The 15,930-nt window shown below is 41.0% G+C and overlaps 2 protein-coding genes across 2 annotated transcripts; both read left to right on the plus strand.

Moving 5' to 3' along the window:
- Nucleotides 1-2,280: 2,280 nt before the first annotated feature.
- On the plus strand, nucleotides 2,281-2,917 carry LOC107181173 (60S ribosomal protein L17). Its single transcript, XM_015544710.2, has one exon. It carries the CDS (start codon nucleotides 2,315-2,317, stop codon nucleotides 2,867-2,869), a length of 555 nt encoding a protein of 184 aa, XP_015400196.1. The 5' UTR covers nucleotides 2,281-2,314; the 3' UTR covers nucleotides 2,870-2,917.
- Nucleotides 2,918-8,268: 5,351 nt separating this feature from the next.
- On the plus strand, nucleotides 8,269-15,712 carry NGDN (neuroguidin). The gene is made up of 11 exons (XM_007097991.3): nucleotides 8,269-8,337; nucleotides 8,661-8,720; nucleotides 9,312-9,383; nucleotides 12,752-12,889; nucleotides 13,136-13,220; nucleotides 13,310-13,362; nucleotides 13,606-13,726; nucleotides 13,822-13,990; nucleotides 14,717-14,873; nucleotides 15,017-15,074; nucleotides 15,532-15,712. The coding sequence occupies exons 1-11, from the start codon at nucleotides 8,317-8,319 to the stop codon at nucleotides 15,549-15,551; spliced, it is 954 nt and encodes a 317-aa protein (XP_007098053.2). The 5' UTR covers nucleotides 8,269-8,316; the 3' UTR covers nucleotides 15,552-15,712.
- Nucleotides 15,713-15,930: the final 218 nt, after the last annotated feature.

Genomic DNA, 15,930 nt, shown 5'->3' on the forward strand with positions numbered 1-15,930 from the left:
AGGGGTCACTTGGACAGAGAGACCCTGCTTGTGGGCAGAAGTGACAGTAAGCACATGGTGGGTTCTCAGGTCATGGGAAATTATCCTAGTATAGCAGAGGCTATAATGTCTGTATCTGCATAAAAGACTTTTTCCACAACGCTGATATTGACATGATAGTGTCTGAGCATTTCTTTAGCAAAGCCAATTCTGAAATGTCTCATTTTTCATGCTCAAAAATTTATCTGGTCATTTTTTTCTGTTTGGGGCTTTGTAACTAATCCTTTAGGTCACATTTGTACCTGTCCTTTGTTGTGGAAGTTCTGAAGTGGCCTTTAGCCAAAAGTCAATCAAAAGTTCTGTCCAAGATCCTAATATAGCTGATGACTCTGATGCAGCTCTTGAGCTGACAGCTGGTGCAGCGTGGATGGCTGCTTTCCTGACACAAAAGCATAAGCCCAGAGGCATCTAAAATACTCCACTCTCTATTCTCACCCTGCTCTGTGCTGCTCCCATGGGTCCCCCATGCCCCACTGCAGACCCCAAACTGAGTCAATAATAGTGTCTCTGTTTTCTGCCACTTCCCAAACACCCACCCTATGCCCTGGCCAATCAAAGGGAGCAAGTCTGGATGGAAAAAAAGGGAAAGAAAAAGCAAAGGCAGTTATTATGGGTCCTGACAGAACAAGGTCAATAAGATAAGGGCCTGAAACATGGAACCATCCTGTCATACAAACAGGGAGTATGCACATGGAGGACTGTGGTGGGAGGAAGGCTCGGAATCAAGAGAATGGAAGGTGAGCAAGGAGAGTGCAGGGAATGGATTCTATAGCTCCCAAGGATATGGGTGAGCCCTAGGAAGGCCTAGCCTCTCTGGGGAGTGCCAAGGATCCTGGGGAGCAAGGTATGAAGGATAGCCTGGCTCCCAACCCTCTGTCCATTTTCTCCTCTGCTATGCCTTGTTGCATGTGCAGGGGCAGTCCTATCCCTGATTAGGTCCCAGGCAAGAGGGATAGAAAGAGCTCTGGCCTAACTTGGAGTCTCAGCATCCAGTTATCCTTGCCCCCATGCAATAGTTCCAGAAACTTAGCTTCTGTCTTGTTCCTAAGACTTGGGCCCCACCCTGTGCCCCAGTGTGGTAACTGACCCTGGTCGTGTTACCTCTGTCAGAAGCCCTGTTTTGATAACTCTTTTAGTTTTTCTGGCTCCCATCTACTCAGAGATTAGATGTTTCCCTCAAGCCCTAGACTGGAAGCTGGTGGCCCTGTCTCCTGATAATAAGAGGAGATAACACATCTTAATATCTAAGAGCATAGGTTTTGTAGTCAAATAGACCCGTGTTCAAAAACTCTGGCTCTGCTAAGGACCAGCTGCGTGACTTGGGTGATTTACTTCACCTCTCTGAGAAAAAAAGTATCATTCAAAGTCTTGTGACTCAGTGTCATCCATGGGCTGATGCATTTGTATCCATGGGAGGTTGTTGGAACTGCAGAATCTCAGGCCCCAACCTAGGCCTATTGAAACATAATCTGCATTTTAACAAGACCCTCTCAGGTGATTTAATGCACATAAAAGTTTGACAAGAACTATTCTCAAGAGCACAGGCTTTGGAACCAGGAAGATTTGGCTTTGAACCCCAGCATTAAACCTCAGCTTTATCTGTAAAATGTGGATGGTAGGGGTGCCTGGGTGGCTCAGTTGGTTGAGTGTCCCACTCTTGATTTTGGCTCAGGTCATGATCTCCCAGTTTGTGAGGTTGAGCCCTGCGTTGGCCTCTGTGCTGACAGCACAGAGTTGGCTTGGGATTCTCTCGCTCCCTCTCTCTCTCTCTGTTCCTCCCCCTGCTCACTAGTGCATTCTCTTTCTGTCTTAAACAAATAAACAAATATTTTTAAATATTATCTCTCTCTCCCTCTGCCCCTCTCCCCCACTCACACTCTCTCTAAAATAAATAAATAAATAAATAAATAAATAAATAAATAAATAAATGAAATTATTTACAAAACGTGTATGGTAATATCTAGCCCATTTGCTTGGCTTAAGGATTATGTATATGGAGTTATTTTAAAAAATTGGTTACAGCCATTATGGAAAATAGTATAGAGGTTCCTCAAAAAGTTAAAAATAGAACTATCACATGACCCAGTGTTCCCACTTTTGAGTATATATCGAAAGGGAATGAAATCACCATCTCAAAGAGATATCTGCACCCCCATGCTCATTGTAGCATTATTTATGATAGTCAATCCATGGAAAAAGCTAAGTGTCAGTCAAAGGATGAATGGATAAAGAAAATCTAGCTCTTCCCGTAAGCGGCCTGAGGTGATCTCTGAAAATGGTTCGCTATTCACTTGACCCGGAAAACCCGACAAAATCATGCAAATCAAGAGGTTCAAATCTTCGTGTTCACTTTAAGAACACACGGGAAACTGCCCAGGCCATCAAGGGTATGCATATCCGAAAAGCCACCAAGTATCTGAAAGATGTCACTTTGCAGAAGCAATGTGTGCCATTCCGACGCTACAATGGTGGAGTTGGTAGGTGTGCCCAGGCCAAACAGTGGGGCTGGACACAGGGTCGGTGGCCCAAAAAGAGTGCAGAATTTTTACTGCACATGCTTAAAAATGCAGAGAGTAATGCTGAACTTAAGGGTTTAGATGTAGATTCTCTGGTCATTGAGCACATCCAGGTGAACAAAGCCCCCAAAATGCGGCGTAGAACTTACAGGGCTCATGGTCGGATTAACCCATACATGAGCTCTCCCTGCCACATTGAGATGATCCTTACTGAAAAAGAGCAGATTGTTCCTAAACCAGAAGAGGAGGTTGCACAGAAGAAAAAGATATCCCAGAAGAAACTGAAGAAACAAAAACTTATGGCCCGGGAGTAAATTCTGCATGAAATACATGCAAATAAAAGTAAAAACAGAAAAAAAAAATCTAAAAAAAAAAGAAGAAGAAGAAAAGAAAAAAGAAAATCTGATTCCACACACAAGGAATATTACTCAGTCTTTAAAAAGAAGGAAACCTTGTTATTGTGATGACATGGATGAAACTGGAGGACATTGTGATAAGTGCAATAAGTCACAAAAAGACAAATACTATATGATTTCACTTGTGTGTGGAAAATAAAAGGCCAAACTCCGAGAAACAGGGAGTAGAATGGTGGGTACCAACAGCTAGAGGGTAGGGGAAATGTTCAGAGGACAAAATTCCAGGTATGAAAGATGAATGGGTTCTGTTGATCTGATGTACATCAGAGTGTCTATAGTTAACCATACTGTATTGTGTACTGGAAATTCGCTAAGAGTAGATCTTAATTGTTCTCATCACTAGACCCACCCCCCCCAAAAAAAAGAAAGAAAAAGGAAAAAAAAGGTAACTATATGAGGTAATAGATTGGTTAATTAGCTTGATTGTGGTAATCATTTCACAATGTATACATATATTTACACATCACATAGTACATCTTAAATATATACGATTTTTATTTGTCAACTATACCAGAAGAAAGCTAGGGGAAGAAAAAGAAGTTACAAGCATAGCTCCCAACAAACAGTGAGTGCTCAGTGAGTGGTATCTATTGTTACCACTAGCCTGCTAGGCTTTCCAAACCTGTCCTACTGCCGTCTTGTTAGACATCTTCCTGACTCTGACTGTTTAATGGACTAACTCCTTTTACAAGCTTCCAGGCTGGTCTGGACTTCCTTCCAGCATCTGCAATGACAACGTTCTCCAGAACTTGCCCCATCTCAGTGGGCCCCATCTAGTAATTCTCAGCTCCTTGCAGTCTACCTGTTCAGCTAGCCCCCTTTTCATACCTGATAATTGCAACAGCACCTTGACTAGTCTTCCAGCTGCTCATTTCACCAAATGACTGGCAGACTCAATTTTCTAAAGTATCACTTCTTACATATCTTACATATCTGTCATGAATAGAAGCCTCCAGGGCCTATGTTGTATCTGAGACAAAGCCTAGGCCCCCCTGGCTGGCATTTAAATTGGCCACAGCTTATACCATCTTATCCTTTCACAGCCTCCCACCTCCAGGTCTGACTGGCCTACCAATACTCCCTCACCCCAGGCTGGGCTTTCCCACCTTCCTGACTTGATTGGGACTCTCCCTGTCTTCCCCTAGCTAAATATGGCTATTGAGGACTTGGAATGTATTAAGAACCACTGAGAAACTGAATTTTAATTTAGTTAAAATTTAAAACTAAACTAGAGCAATTGATTTTCAACAAAAATCCCAAAGCAATTGGGTGAAAATGTCTTTTCAACAAGTGATGCTGAATATCCACATGCAAAAAGATAAATGTAGAACCTTACCTCACACCATACACAAAAATAATTTAAAATGGGCCATACACCTAATTTTAAGATCCAAAGCTATAAAAGTTTTAGAATAAAACATAGGGAAAGTCTTTGGTTAGACACAAATTCTTACATATGATACTAAAAGCTCAATCCATAAAAGAAAATATTGATAAATTATACTTCATAAAAATTAAAAACTTTTGTACCTAAAAGATACTATTAAGAAAATTAAAATTAAAGTTTAAGCCTCAGACTTGGAGAAAATATTTGGAAGTCATATTTCTGATAAAGGACTTCTGCTAAGAATATACAGAGAACCTTTACAACTCAAGAAGACAGGTGAGTTTTAAAATGATCAAAATATTGCAGCACCTTGGTGGCTCAGTTGGTTGAGCATCTGACTTTTTTTTTAATGTTTATTGATTTTTGAGAGGCAAGAGCGTGAGTAGGGAAGGGGCAGAGAGAGGGAGACACAGAACCTGAAGCAGGCTCCAGGCTCTGAGCTGTCAGCACAGAGTCCGACATGGAGCTTGAACTCACGAGCTGTGAGATCATGACCTGAGCTTGAAGTTAGATGCTCAACTGCCTGAGCCACCCAGGCTCCCCAGCATCTGATTCTCGATTTCTACTCAGGTCTATGATCTCACACTCAAAAACTCAGAATCATTATGCTTAGTGAAAATAGACAGATGAAAAAGACTACATACTATATGATTCCATTTACGTGAAATGTATAGTAAAGGAATACCTATAAAGGCAGAAAGTAGTGATTGCCTAAGGCTAGATAGAAATGAGAATGATGATAAACTGCAAAAGGGCATGAGGGATGGTGGTAATGTTCTAAATTGTTTTCTGGTGATGGTTGTATAACTCTGTAAATTTTCTTTAAAAATTATTGAATTATACATTTAAAACAGGTGAATTTTATGGTATATAAATTATACCTCAATAAAACTTTTTAAAAAAACTAAGTCAGTGTAGATAACTTTTCTGTAAAATACAACTTTATTCTTTTTTTTAATTAGTTTATTTTGAGGGGGGGGGGCAGAGAGAGAGGGAGAGAGAGAGTCCTAAGCAGGCCCCAAGCCCAGCATGAGCCTAAAGCGGGGCTGAATATCACAACCATGAGATCATGATCTGACTTGAAATCAAGAGTCAGACACGTAACCGACTGAGCCACCCAGATGCCCCTAGCTTTATTTTTTTTCATTGTTTTTATTGAAATTCCAGTTAGTTAACCTACAATGTAATGTTAGTTTCAGGTGTACAATACAGTGATTCAGCACTTCCATAAAACACCTGGTGCTCATCACAAGAAGTTCACTCCTTAATCCCCATCGCCTATTTAATCCATCTCCCACCCATGTCCCCCCTGCTAACAGTCAGCTTGTTCTCTATAGTTAAGAGTCTATTTCTTGGTTTGCCTCTCTCTTTTTCCCTTTTCATTGTTGCTGTTATTTCTTAAATTCTACATATGAGTGAAATCATATGGTATTGTCTTTCTCTGACTGACTTATTTTGTTTAGAATAATACTTTTTAGATCTGTCCACGTCCTTGTAAATGGAAAGATTTCATTCTTTTTTATGGCTGAGTAATATTCCAGTGTGTGTGTGTGTGTGTGTGTGTGTGTGTGTGTGTGTACCACATATACACATATGTATGTATACCACATCTTCTTTATCCACTCATCAGTTGATGGACACTTGGGCTATTTCCATAATTTGGAACTAATCTTTGGGGCACCTGGGTGGCTTAGTCAGTTGAGCATCTCACTCTTGATTTAGGCTCAGGTCAAGATCTCACTGTGGGATCAAGCCCCATGTTGGGCTTGGAGCATGTTGAGCTCCGTGCTGACAGTAGGGAGCTTGCTTGGGATTCTCTCTTTCCCTCTATCTGCCCCTTCCCCATTTGCATTCTCTCTCTCTCTCTCTCTCAAAATAAATAAATAAACTTAAAAAAATTAAAAAAGAAAACGCTGAGCAGGATGGATACCAAAAAAACAAAAACCTAAAACCAAAAAAACCCCATACATAGGCATACCATGTTGAAACTGCAAAAGCCAAAGACAGAAAAATCCTGAAAGAAATCAGAGAGAAAAAAAAATCTTATATCTAGAGGAATGGACAGGAAGTACAGTACATGCAAATGTTATTAATGACTAACAGTTTATGGAATTGTTGGAATAGAAAATAATAAATTTAATGATCTTGTGTTCTCTGCCAATACTTGGTTGAGTCCTGGAAGAGTTTTACAAAGACTTAGTGTACTGTTAACTCCAAGATTTTCTTGTAACGAAAAGAATGATTAGTAAGTATTTAATAATCAAAACCAAAACAAAGTAGTGTAATTTGTTCTTTGCTGACATCATAATGCATGGGAACAGATTAATTTCAAGTCCCAAGGAAAAGAAAAGCTTACTTGTAACCTAACAAGACAAGTACGAGAATTTATGTTGAGATGGAAATTTTTCATAATACAGATCCTGACAAATGGTACAAAAATTATTGGTTAGGGGAGCCTGGGTGGCTCAGTCAGTTAAGCCTCCAACTTCATTGCTTGTCAGGATCTCACGAGTTCCAGACCCACTTGAGGCTCTGGGCAGACAGCTCAGAGCTTGGAGCCTGCTTCGGATTCTGTGTCTGTCTGTCTGTCTGTCTCTCTCTCTCTCTCTCTCCCACTTGTGCTCTCTCTCTCTCAAAAATAAATAAACATTAAAAACTTTTTTTAAAATTATTGGTTAATTGAATGAATAGGCTGTCAAGGCACCCTGAGCTTCCATGGTGGGCCTGAAGCAGCAAAACAATGTTAAGAGACACGGTGATTGGATACAACCCCTACCTATTCTTCCTGAGTCCAACAGAAGATTTAGAAACCAGGATTTTCCCACCCTGAGTGCAGAGATACAGGGGTTATTCCTTCCTTAGTTCCAGAAGACAGTTCCAAGTCAGGAGATCTGATTTCTAGTCCTAGGTCAGCTTGGACAAATTCAAGACCATTATTAACCTTTTGCAGTGCTTATTTCTTAAGGCAGGTGATGGAAGCAAGTAATACCCACCCAACTTACTTTATCAGCTTGTGAGAAGCAGGAGTTGACATATTTTAAAGTATTGAGAAAAGATGAGGCAGGGCATAATGAAATACGGGGTGGGTTTGGGCCAAATTCGGCTGCGAAATTGTGTGACGGGGGCAAGTCACATAAATCTCAACTGGCTTCCTCATGTGTAAAACGTGCTCCCTTTTAAGTCCCCAAATAGATAGGGATGAGGAGTGTTGGGGCTGCATCTGGGGGGGGGGGGGGTCTTTCCGCAGTGTCCCCAGTAAACACGATGAGGGACATGGGCGCCAAGTGTCGGTGTGTCCGTTTCTAAACCCTGGCTCTGGACTTCTCTGGCTCAACTGTCTTATTTACAGATGAAAAAAATGTCAGAGACCGAGTGACTTCTCCAGGGTCACACAAGAGTGTATCACAAAGTCTATGCAAGGGCCTTGAGGCCGGTGGGGAACCTCGCGTGGACCGCGTTGGAACAGCAGACAGTTTTGGCGGATCCGCAACGCTGCCGTGTCAGAGCGAAGCCAAGGACTGCCACCTAGCGGTAGATTGTGGCCACGCAAGGGCAGCGTAGTGAAAAAGACTGGGTTCTGCGGCATCCGGGGAGCCAATAGGCTATCAGTTTGCTCAGCAAACTCCTTTTTTCCATAGGGTCTTTCTAACTGTCGATCAATCGCTTGCCCCGTTTTTATTGGTTTAGCTTCCATCATTCTCCTCAATATACTAATCACGCGCCCCTTTCCACGAGTAATTTTACGTCATTGGATCTCCCCCTAAGTCTGACGAATTTAGTCAGTTCTTCCATTCTATTGGCTGGGCGTGGCTTCTCCTCCCCACATCCTGTTCGGGGCGGAAGTGAGAGGCCCTTATTTCTATTGGCTTAGATTTGCAAGCGGGAGTTGTCTATCAAGTCTATCAGATAACGTTGGCTCTCCGAAAGTACCGCCCCGGAACAGGCGGGGTCTGTGAAGATGGCGGCGCCTGGGAATCTTGTGAGTTTGTTTCCTTGTGTAGGCATTTCCTTACTTCAGCGGCTCTGGGCAAATAATTGGCGCGAGGGAAAGGAGGTGACGAAAGTAGCTTCAGAGAAGCAGCTTCCCTGATACAGCAGGGTAAAAGCAGCAGTAGGGTGAGGGGGCTGAAGTTACCGCTTCTCCTAGAAACCTGGAGGGCTGGCCGACTGTGAAACGAGTCTGTGAAAAGTCGGGAATGTGGGGTGTCTGAAGGAGAAGAGGGTTTTCCTCCCCATACGTCCAGTCTTCTAATAATCCTGAGGAAATAAGTGCTTTTCTTTAATTCTCTCTCCCTCTCATAGGCGGTGCTGGAGTCAGACCTGCAAAGTGCCGTGACACTTTTGAAAAACCTTCAGGATCAGGTGAGTCATGTCACCCCCTTGGGGATGGGTCACTGACGGATTGGCTTTCGTTTTGTGTGCTTCACCTCCAAACTTTGGTCGTTTGAGGGACATATATTTGAATGATACCAAATTCCTTAAGAGCCAAGTGACTTAATGAAAAAACCTTTTCGGGCTAGAATTCAAAGTAATTTATTTCTGCATCTAAAGCAATACAGAAAACTCCAAAAAGAAGTTATCTGAATGTATTTCCTTTATTCTCATAGCTAAAGAAACCAATGCTGGGAAAGGTGATAGGATTTGCCCTTTGGGTAGCCAGCTGTATTGGTTGATTCAGCCAGTACAGATAAGGTACAGTCTCCCCACATCACCACTGACCCAGTTCCCATCCCCTCCCCATGGTTTGATAAGATGATTTCTTTAGCTTTAAGAAGTAGAAATTTTTTTGTACTTTATGAAAAAGTATCAGAAACCATCTTTCCTATACTGTCTGAGAAGAAAGGTAGTAATATTTTAGGCTTTGTTTCAGGTGATTTGTTTAGTTTTTGCCCTTCCATGCTCAGAGATGACTAGGTGTATTCTCGTCAGCGGTTTTATTTGGACTAATTTCAGGTGATGGCTGTAACTGCACAAGTACAAGCTCTGACAAAAAAAGTTCAAGCTAGAGCCTATCCTACAGAGAAGGTAAGACGTATTTGAAGAGTCAGCATTCCCTGACTTCTTCTCAACAGCTGTTTCATCATAAATTTATTGTGTTGTATTGGAACTTCAAAGATGAATAAGATCCAGTTTCTGTGCTGAAGTCTAGGAGAGGAGACAGATCAAAACAATAGGTATAAGCAACAGCAGAATTGCTGATGAGTCATAATGAGTACTGTGCAAGCCCAGGAGAGAGATTAAATAATTGCCAGAGGAACAGAGGAAGTCAGGGAAGGCTTCTCACACAGGTGGTAACAGGATTGTGTGGAATAAATAGGACTCCAGGGAACAGAAAGAAACAGCATGTACAAAGGGACAGAGTCCTGAAAGCATGGTGATATACTGGGAAAGGAGGTCATTTAGTGTGGTTGGATGTACAGTGTGGGGGTGGAAGGTGGGAAGTAGGAAGTAAGACTAGGAAAGTAGTCACTCTGTGAAGAGCCTTGTAGGCCAACTGAGGAGTTACTGTTGTATTTCATCCAATCTAATGCTGTTAATTTGGGACCTGCCACTGATTTTGTATACAAAAAAAAATTCGGCCTGTTAACATATGACATAACATTAAGGTACCATTGATTAAAAGATACATCCTGACTTTAGAGATGTGAAAATATGAAAACAATATGCATGTTAAAATTGAAATATGGTGGTTTTTAATTTAAAGTCTTGTAGAACCTTCTTAGGGATCATTGGATATGGAGCAGTATAGAAGGAGGGCTTTGGATCCTTCTTGAAGGATCCTTGAAGTGGAAAACTCTTGTTTTATATGTGGAGTTTTTGTTCTAAGATATTACTTAATATACTCCATAGGTCAACAAAAGTATGAAAATCATTGTGGTAACTTAAAAAGAGTCGCTGAAAGATTTTTAAATATGGGATTTACAGAAGATTTATGCTTTAGAAAGACAGCTAATAGAATTTTTTTTTTAATGATTTTATTTTGGGAGGCACCTGGCTGGCTCCATTGGTAGAGTATGTGACTCATGATCTTAGGGTCATGAGTTTAAGCCTCACGATGGGTGTGGAGCCTACTTAAAAAAAAAAAAAAAAAAAGATTTTATTTTTTAAGTAATCTCTACACCCGTGTGGGGCTCAAACTTCCAACCTAGGGATCAAGAGTAACATGCTTCACTGACTGAGCCAGCCACGCGCCCCTAGAGCTAATAGAGTTTCTAATATGTTCTCTTTGCCTTTTCTATCTCATTATTCAGTTTTGTTCTTACCTATTTTTATTTTTATCATTGTGTTTTCTTCTTTTTGATTTTTTTCTCATATGCTTATAACTCTATTTGAACTTGACAGAGTCCAAGCTAGTCAGGAAGAACCTACTTCTCAAATTCTTGGCTGGTTCTGGGCTGCCAGCATATATATTAGATCACTATATATTTGTTTATTCATTGAACAGAATTTAGTAACTTATCTTTCAGGACCGAAAATTACTAAGTGCTTTACAGACTATAGAGTTCTTTCATATTATCTTTTTTAAGCTCGTAATTACTCTTCGGGGCAGAAAGGAAATACTGTATATGCTATAGATGAGGAGACTGGGGTTATGAGATTGAGTTACCCATTATTTGACTACCAAATACCTAATTCAGAAGTTAAACTCAGTTTGTCTTTAAATTCTTTGCGCCTCCACCTGTTACCACACTAGTGCTGATCTCCAGCAGCTTCCCATGTTTGTTTAAAAATACCCAGGGCTTTGGTGTTAGAGTCAGACTGAGTTTGAATCCCATACTCCTCTAATACGTGTGTAATTTTAGGCAGAGTATTTAACCTGTCTGAAATAAAATAGGTCTTCCAAGGGCTGTCGACTTTTCAGTTTCATTTTAAGTAGTCACAAAGACTTTTTTTTTTTAATGTTTATTTATTTTTGAAAGAGAGAGAGAGCACAAGCAGGGAGGGGCAGAGAGTAAGGGAGACACAGAATCTGAAGCAGGCTGCAGGCTCCAGATATCAGCACAGAGCCCAACGTGGGGCTCAAACCCACAAACCATGAGATCATGACCTGAGTTGAAGTTGGATGCTTTACCAACTGAGCCACCCAGGCACCCCAACTTCTTTAACAACTGTAGCTTAAGTGCCCTCCTGTGTTACTCATATGATATTTGCTTGATTATCTGACTGTAAATATAATGTGATTTTAATTTTAGAAAGTTTGGAAGATGCATAGAAGCATAAAGAAGAAAATTTTAAACCAATATAATCACCATTCTGAGATAACCACTGGGGTATATTTTTGGGAAATTTATTTTATTGTAAAAGTAATGTATGCCTGATGAAAAATACTTTCACAATACAAATGCTCCATTTCTTCCTTTTCCTCATCTTGATCCCCAGGGAGAACAGTTGTTACTAGTGTGTTATCTTCCAGAGATTTTTCTCTGTGTATAAAATGTGTACGTCAGGGGCACCTGAGTGTCTCAGTCAGTTAAGCGTCCGACTTCAGCTCAGGTCACGATCTCATGGTTTGTGAGTTCCAGCCCTGCATCTGATTCTGTGCTGACAGCTCAGAGCCTGGAGCCTGCTTCGGATTCGGTGTCTCCCTCTCTGTTCCTCCCCTGCTCGCACTCTCTCTCTCAAAAATAAATAAAGATTAAAAACAAATTGAAATAGGCTGATTGGGGGTGGGAGGGAGAGGAGGGTGGGTGATGGGTATTGAGGAGGGCACCTTTTGGGATGAGCACTGGGTGTTGTATGGAAACCAATTTGACAATAAATTTCATAAATAAATAAATAGAAAGAGACCCCTTAAAAAAATAAATAAAAATTTTAAAAAAATTGAAATAAATAAAATGTGTGCATCATACTCTCCCTGCCTTAACTGAAACCATATTGTAGTGTAGAAAGTGCTGACATGGAATTAAGTCCATGTCAGTATGTATAGATCATTGTTTTTAACTGTATCACATAATTGTATGGGGATAAAAACCAATAATTGTTTTGATTAAAGATTGAACATCATATGGTGACAAAATTTGTCAAAATTTGGAAGGGCCTTAAAGGTAGAAGCCAAGGATACTGTTTTCCACACAGACTCCACAATAAAGAATTGCCCATTCCCATATGTCAATGGCCCTGAGATTGAGAAACCCTACCATAGTAGTTTTGGGGACATTTTATTGATTTTTGTGCTCTTACTGTCTTGCAGTAATCCTCAGAGCTTTGCTTCTCTCATAATTTTCTTAGTGGCCATTTTAGGTACAGTCACATCCTTGAGACTACTCCAGATACCTTGTATAAACTGATGAGGAAAAACTTGAACTTGGAAAAAATTACCCTGTTTACCCTAGGCTCTCCTCCTGTTTCTTTGGCTAAAACTGAATTGGCATCTCTTACTCTTTTGTTCTTAGGGTCTCAGCCTCTTGGAAGTGAAGGACCAGCTATTGCTCATGTACCTTATGGATTTAACCCATCTCATCCTGGACAAAGCCTCAGGAGGGTCTCTTCAGGGACATGCTGCAGTTCTGAGACTGGTAGAGATCCGCACGGTATGAAGCATTTCGCATCTTAGCGTTCTGGGTTTCCACAGCCTGAACCCTAGGACTGTCACACAATAGCTCTCATTTAAGTGGGTGTTCTCATGGTTAAGTGAGGAAACCAAATGAAAAAAGTATTTTTTTTTCACTTGCTCTACTTTGTTTATATTTTAGATGCTTTATCTGGCAAGTTAATGTAGAGGCTTTGACATGTTTAATTTGGGGAAGGGAACGTAACCCTATTTAACCACATTATAGGTTTTGGAAAAGCTTCGTCCCTTGGACCAAAAACTGAAGTATCAGATTGACAAGCTAGTCAAGACTGCAGTGACAGGCAGCCTCAGTAAGTGGCAGAAGCTGTAAGATTATGTGGGGACTATCATAAATTTCCAAATCTTGTAAAATCCCTTGTTTGTGCCCCCCCCCCCCCAGGTGAGAATGACCCTCTCCGTTTTAAGCCTCATCCCAGCAATATGATGAGCAAGGTAAGGGATTGCATTCACCTGATTTTCCTGAGGGCTCAAAGCCTGAAAGAGCCTCATGGTGATCCTGGATCTCCTGGGATTCTCTTATTACTGTTGACTCCTGTCTTGTGCCTTAGAATGTAGAGTATGAGATTTTCCTTTCTCCCCTTTGTTTATATTCCCAACTCCCCAGGGTACTCTAGCTTTGGTTTTACTTAGTGTCTAACACTTGCTGAGTTTATGGATTTTGCGTTCCTTTTGTAGTTGAGCTCTGAGGACGAGGAGGAAGACGAAGCAGAAGGCCCATCTGAAGCTTCAGGAAAGAAATCTGTAAAAGGAACAGTTAAGAAATACGTTCCACCACGCTTGGTTCCAGTACATTATGGTATGAACTGTGTCTACTGCCTCCTCAGCATAAATTGTGTCTCTTTTATCTTTTTCTCTGTTCTGGGATAACCCTCGCTGATTTTTATCATATAGATGAAACAGAAGCTGAGAGGGAAAAGAAACGCCTAGAACGGGCCAGAAAACGGGCATTGAGCAGCTCTGTCATTCGTGAACTTAAGGAGCAGTACTCAGATGCTCCAGAGGAAATCCGTGATGCTCGGCATCCTCATGTCACCCGCCAGAGTCAGGAGGATCAACACAGGTCTGAATCCTTGCAATTGGAAATTGTTTTCTACCCCATGGAGACCTGTCTTTATGCTTTGGATGGATATGATTAAGCCTGGTACCAAGAGAATTCACATTATAGAGAAAGTAGAGTGGAAAATGGGCTGATAGTTTCTAAGAATTAGGGTTGGTAAGTACAGGATAGGAGCTCGGGAAAAAATATCTTCCCAAGTGTTTAGGCTGAGCAGATGCTATACGAAGAGGAATATGTGCAGTTCCGCCTAGTGGGACTTTAAAAATTCCGTATTTCACTGTCACAACTCTCACTTCTGTGCAGAAGCCAATAAAATCAAGTTTTTATAGTGGCATCAAGAATGCTAGACAGGTTCAGGAAAGAAAAGCAGGAAAGTGACTATAACGTGAATACAGACTCATCAACTTTACCTGGGCGGCAGTCTCCACCGTTGATAGATTTGAGTGAAGGGGCTCATGTAGGAATTCTGTTCCTGAAGGTGAAAGTTTTTTGGTATAATAGTTTAAATATTCTTATGGATGGGCTATGAGTTCATCTCTAGGGAGGAGGGAATTTCTAGCATAAAGAACATTTCATTGAAGAAGCTCAATATGTGCATTGATTGTTCTTAAATATTATATTGACTTGCTGTGACATTTCTTGAGAACTATTTGAAGAAGGGGTGAAGATTTTTAGCTGCAGCTTTCTGTGTGTAGATTGAACATGTTGTAAACTGTGTTTCTGTGGCAGGATTAACTATGAGGAGAGCATGATGGTGCGTTTAAGTGTCAGTAAGCGCGAGAAAGGACGACGAAAACGAGCAAGTGTCATGAATTCACAACTTCATTCCCTCACACACTTTAGTGACATCAGTGCTTTGACAGGAGGAACACCCCATTTTGATGAGGTAAGGCTGCGATACAGTGGTGGGAAAGCAGCCTCCTTGATTTCAGCCAGGTGCACGTGGGGCTCATTACCATGAGGAACACGGAAAGGGGTGCTGACACCTGGAAGCACCTGCCATTCCTTCACTTTTCCATCTGTCTCCAGGACCAGAATCCTATTAAGAAGAGTAAGAAGATACCTAAGAAAAGTCGAAAGAAAAAAGGTCAGTGAATGGCTAGGACTTGGATGGTTAAGTGCAGAGTAGGGAGTATGAATTGGGATGTCAGCTGTCTGGATTTGCCATCTTAGGTCTCAGACCAACCCCTGTAGTTACCTCTTCCAGACTGAGCATTGATTTTTTTAGAAGTGGGCTTTCTCTTTTTTGCCAAGCTGAAAATCAGCATCATTCACAAAAAAAAAAAGGTTTCTGGGTTCTGTTTCTAAGGTCCCACAGTTGGTGTGCAGGCTTCCTTAAGTAGGACTATGAAAATGTCACTTGAAGGAACTGTTTTCCAAGTTTAGTTTCATTCCTACTTCTAGTCCTTTGTCCTGGGAGGATGTACAGAGTACTGTCTAGGGGACCCAACCTTCTTGAGCCCTTTTCTCTAGGTTTCTTTTTTTCTGTCCCCTCAGCTTTTCCAACTGTCCTTTGCCTTATTCTTGGTTTCCCTTCCTTTCAGGTTTTCGGAGGCGGCGGTGATGATGGGTGTACATATTTGTATATCTGTTGTTATCCAGGGATACTTCTAATTTCACTGTATGTAGGTTTTGGTTTTTTTTTTCCTTGAAATTCATTAATTGTTTGCTCTGGATATGTGGAAAGATCTTTATTAATAAAATTGATTTTACTTACGAAATGAACCTGCTTTTGCATATGTATTGTATGACTGGAATCACTGGGTGTGGGGTTTTTCTGGTGAGATGGTAATAAAAGGATAAAGGGAAAGATGAAATTTTGCAGGGGGAGTGAGAGAAGGTTGGCTTTATAGTTTGTTTTGATAGTTTACTTTTCTCAGAAGCTATAAATTGGTTCCTTAGCAAAAAATATTGAGAGATTAGAGTGGTGTAATCAACTCTTC

This window comes from Panthera tigris, chromosome B3 (genome assembly GCF_018350195.1).
Source record: "Panthera tigris isolate Pti1 chromosome B3, P.tigris_Pti1_mat1.1, whole genome shotgun sequence".
Classification (NCBI taxonomy): Eukaryota; Metazoa; Chordata; class Mammalia; order Carnivora; family Felidae; genus Panthera; species Panthera tigris.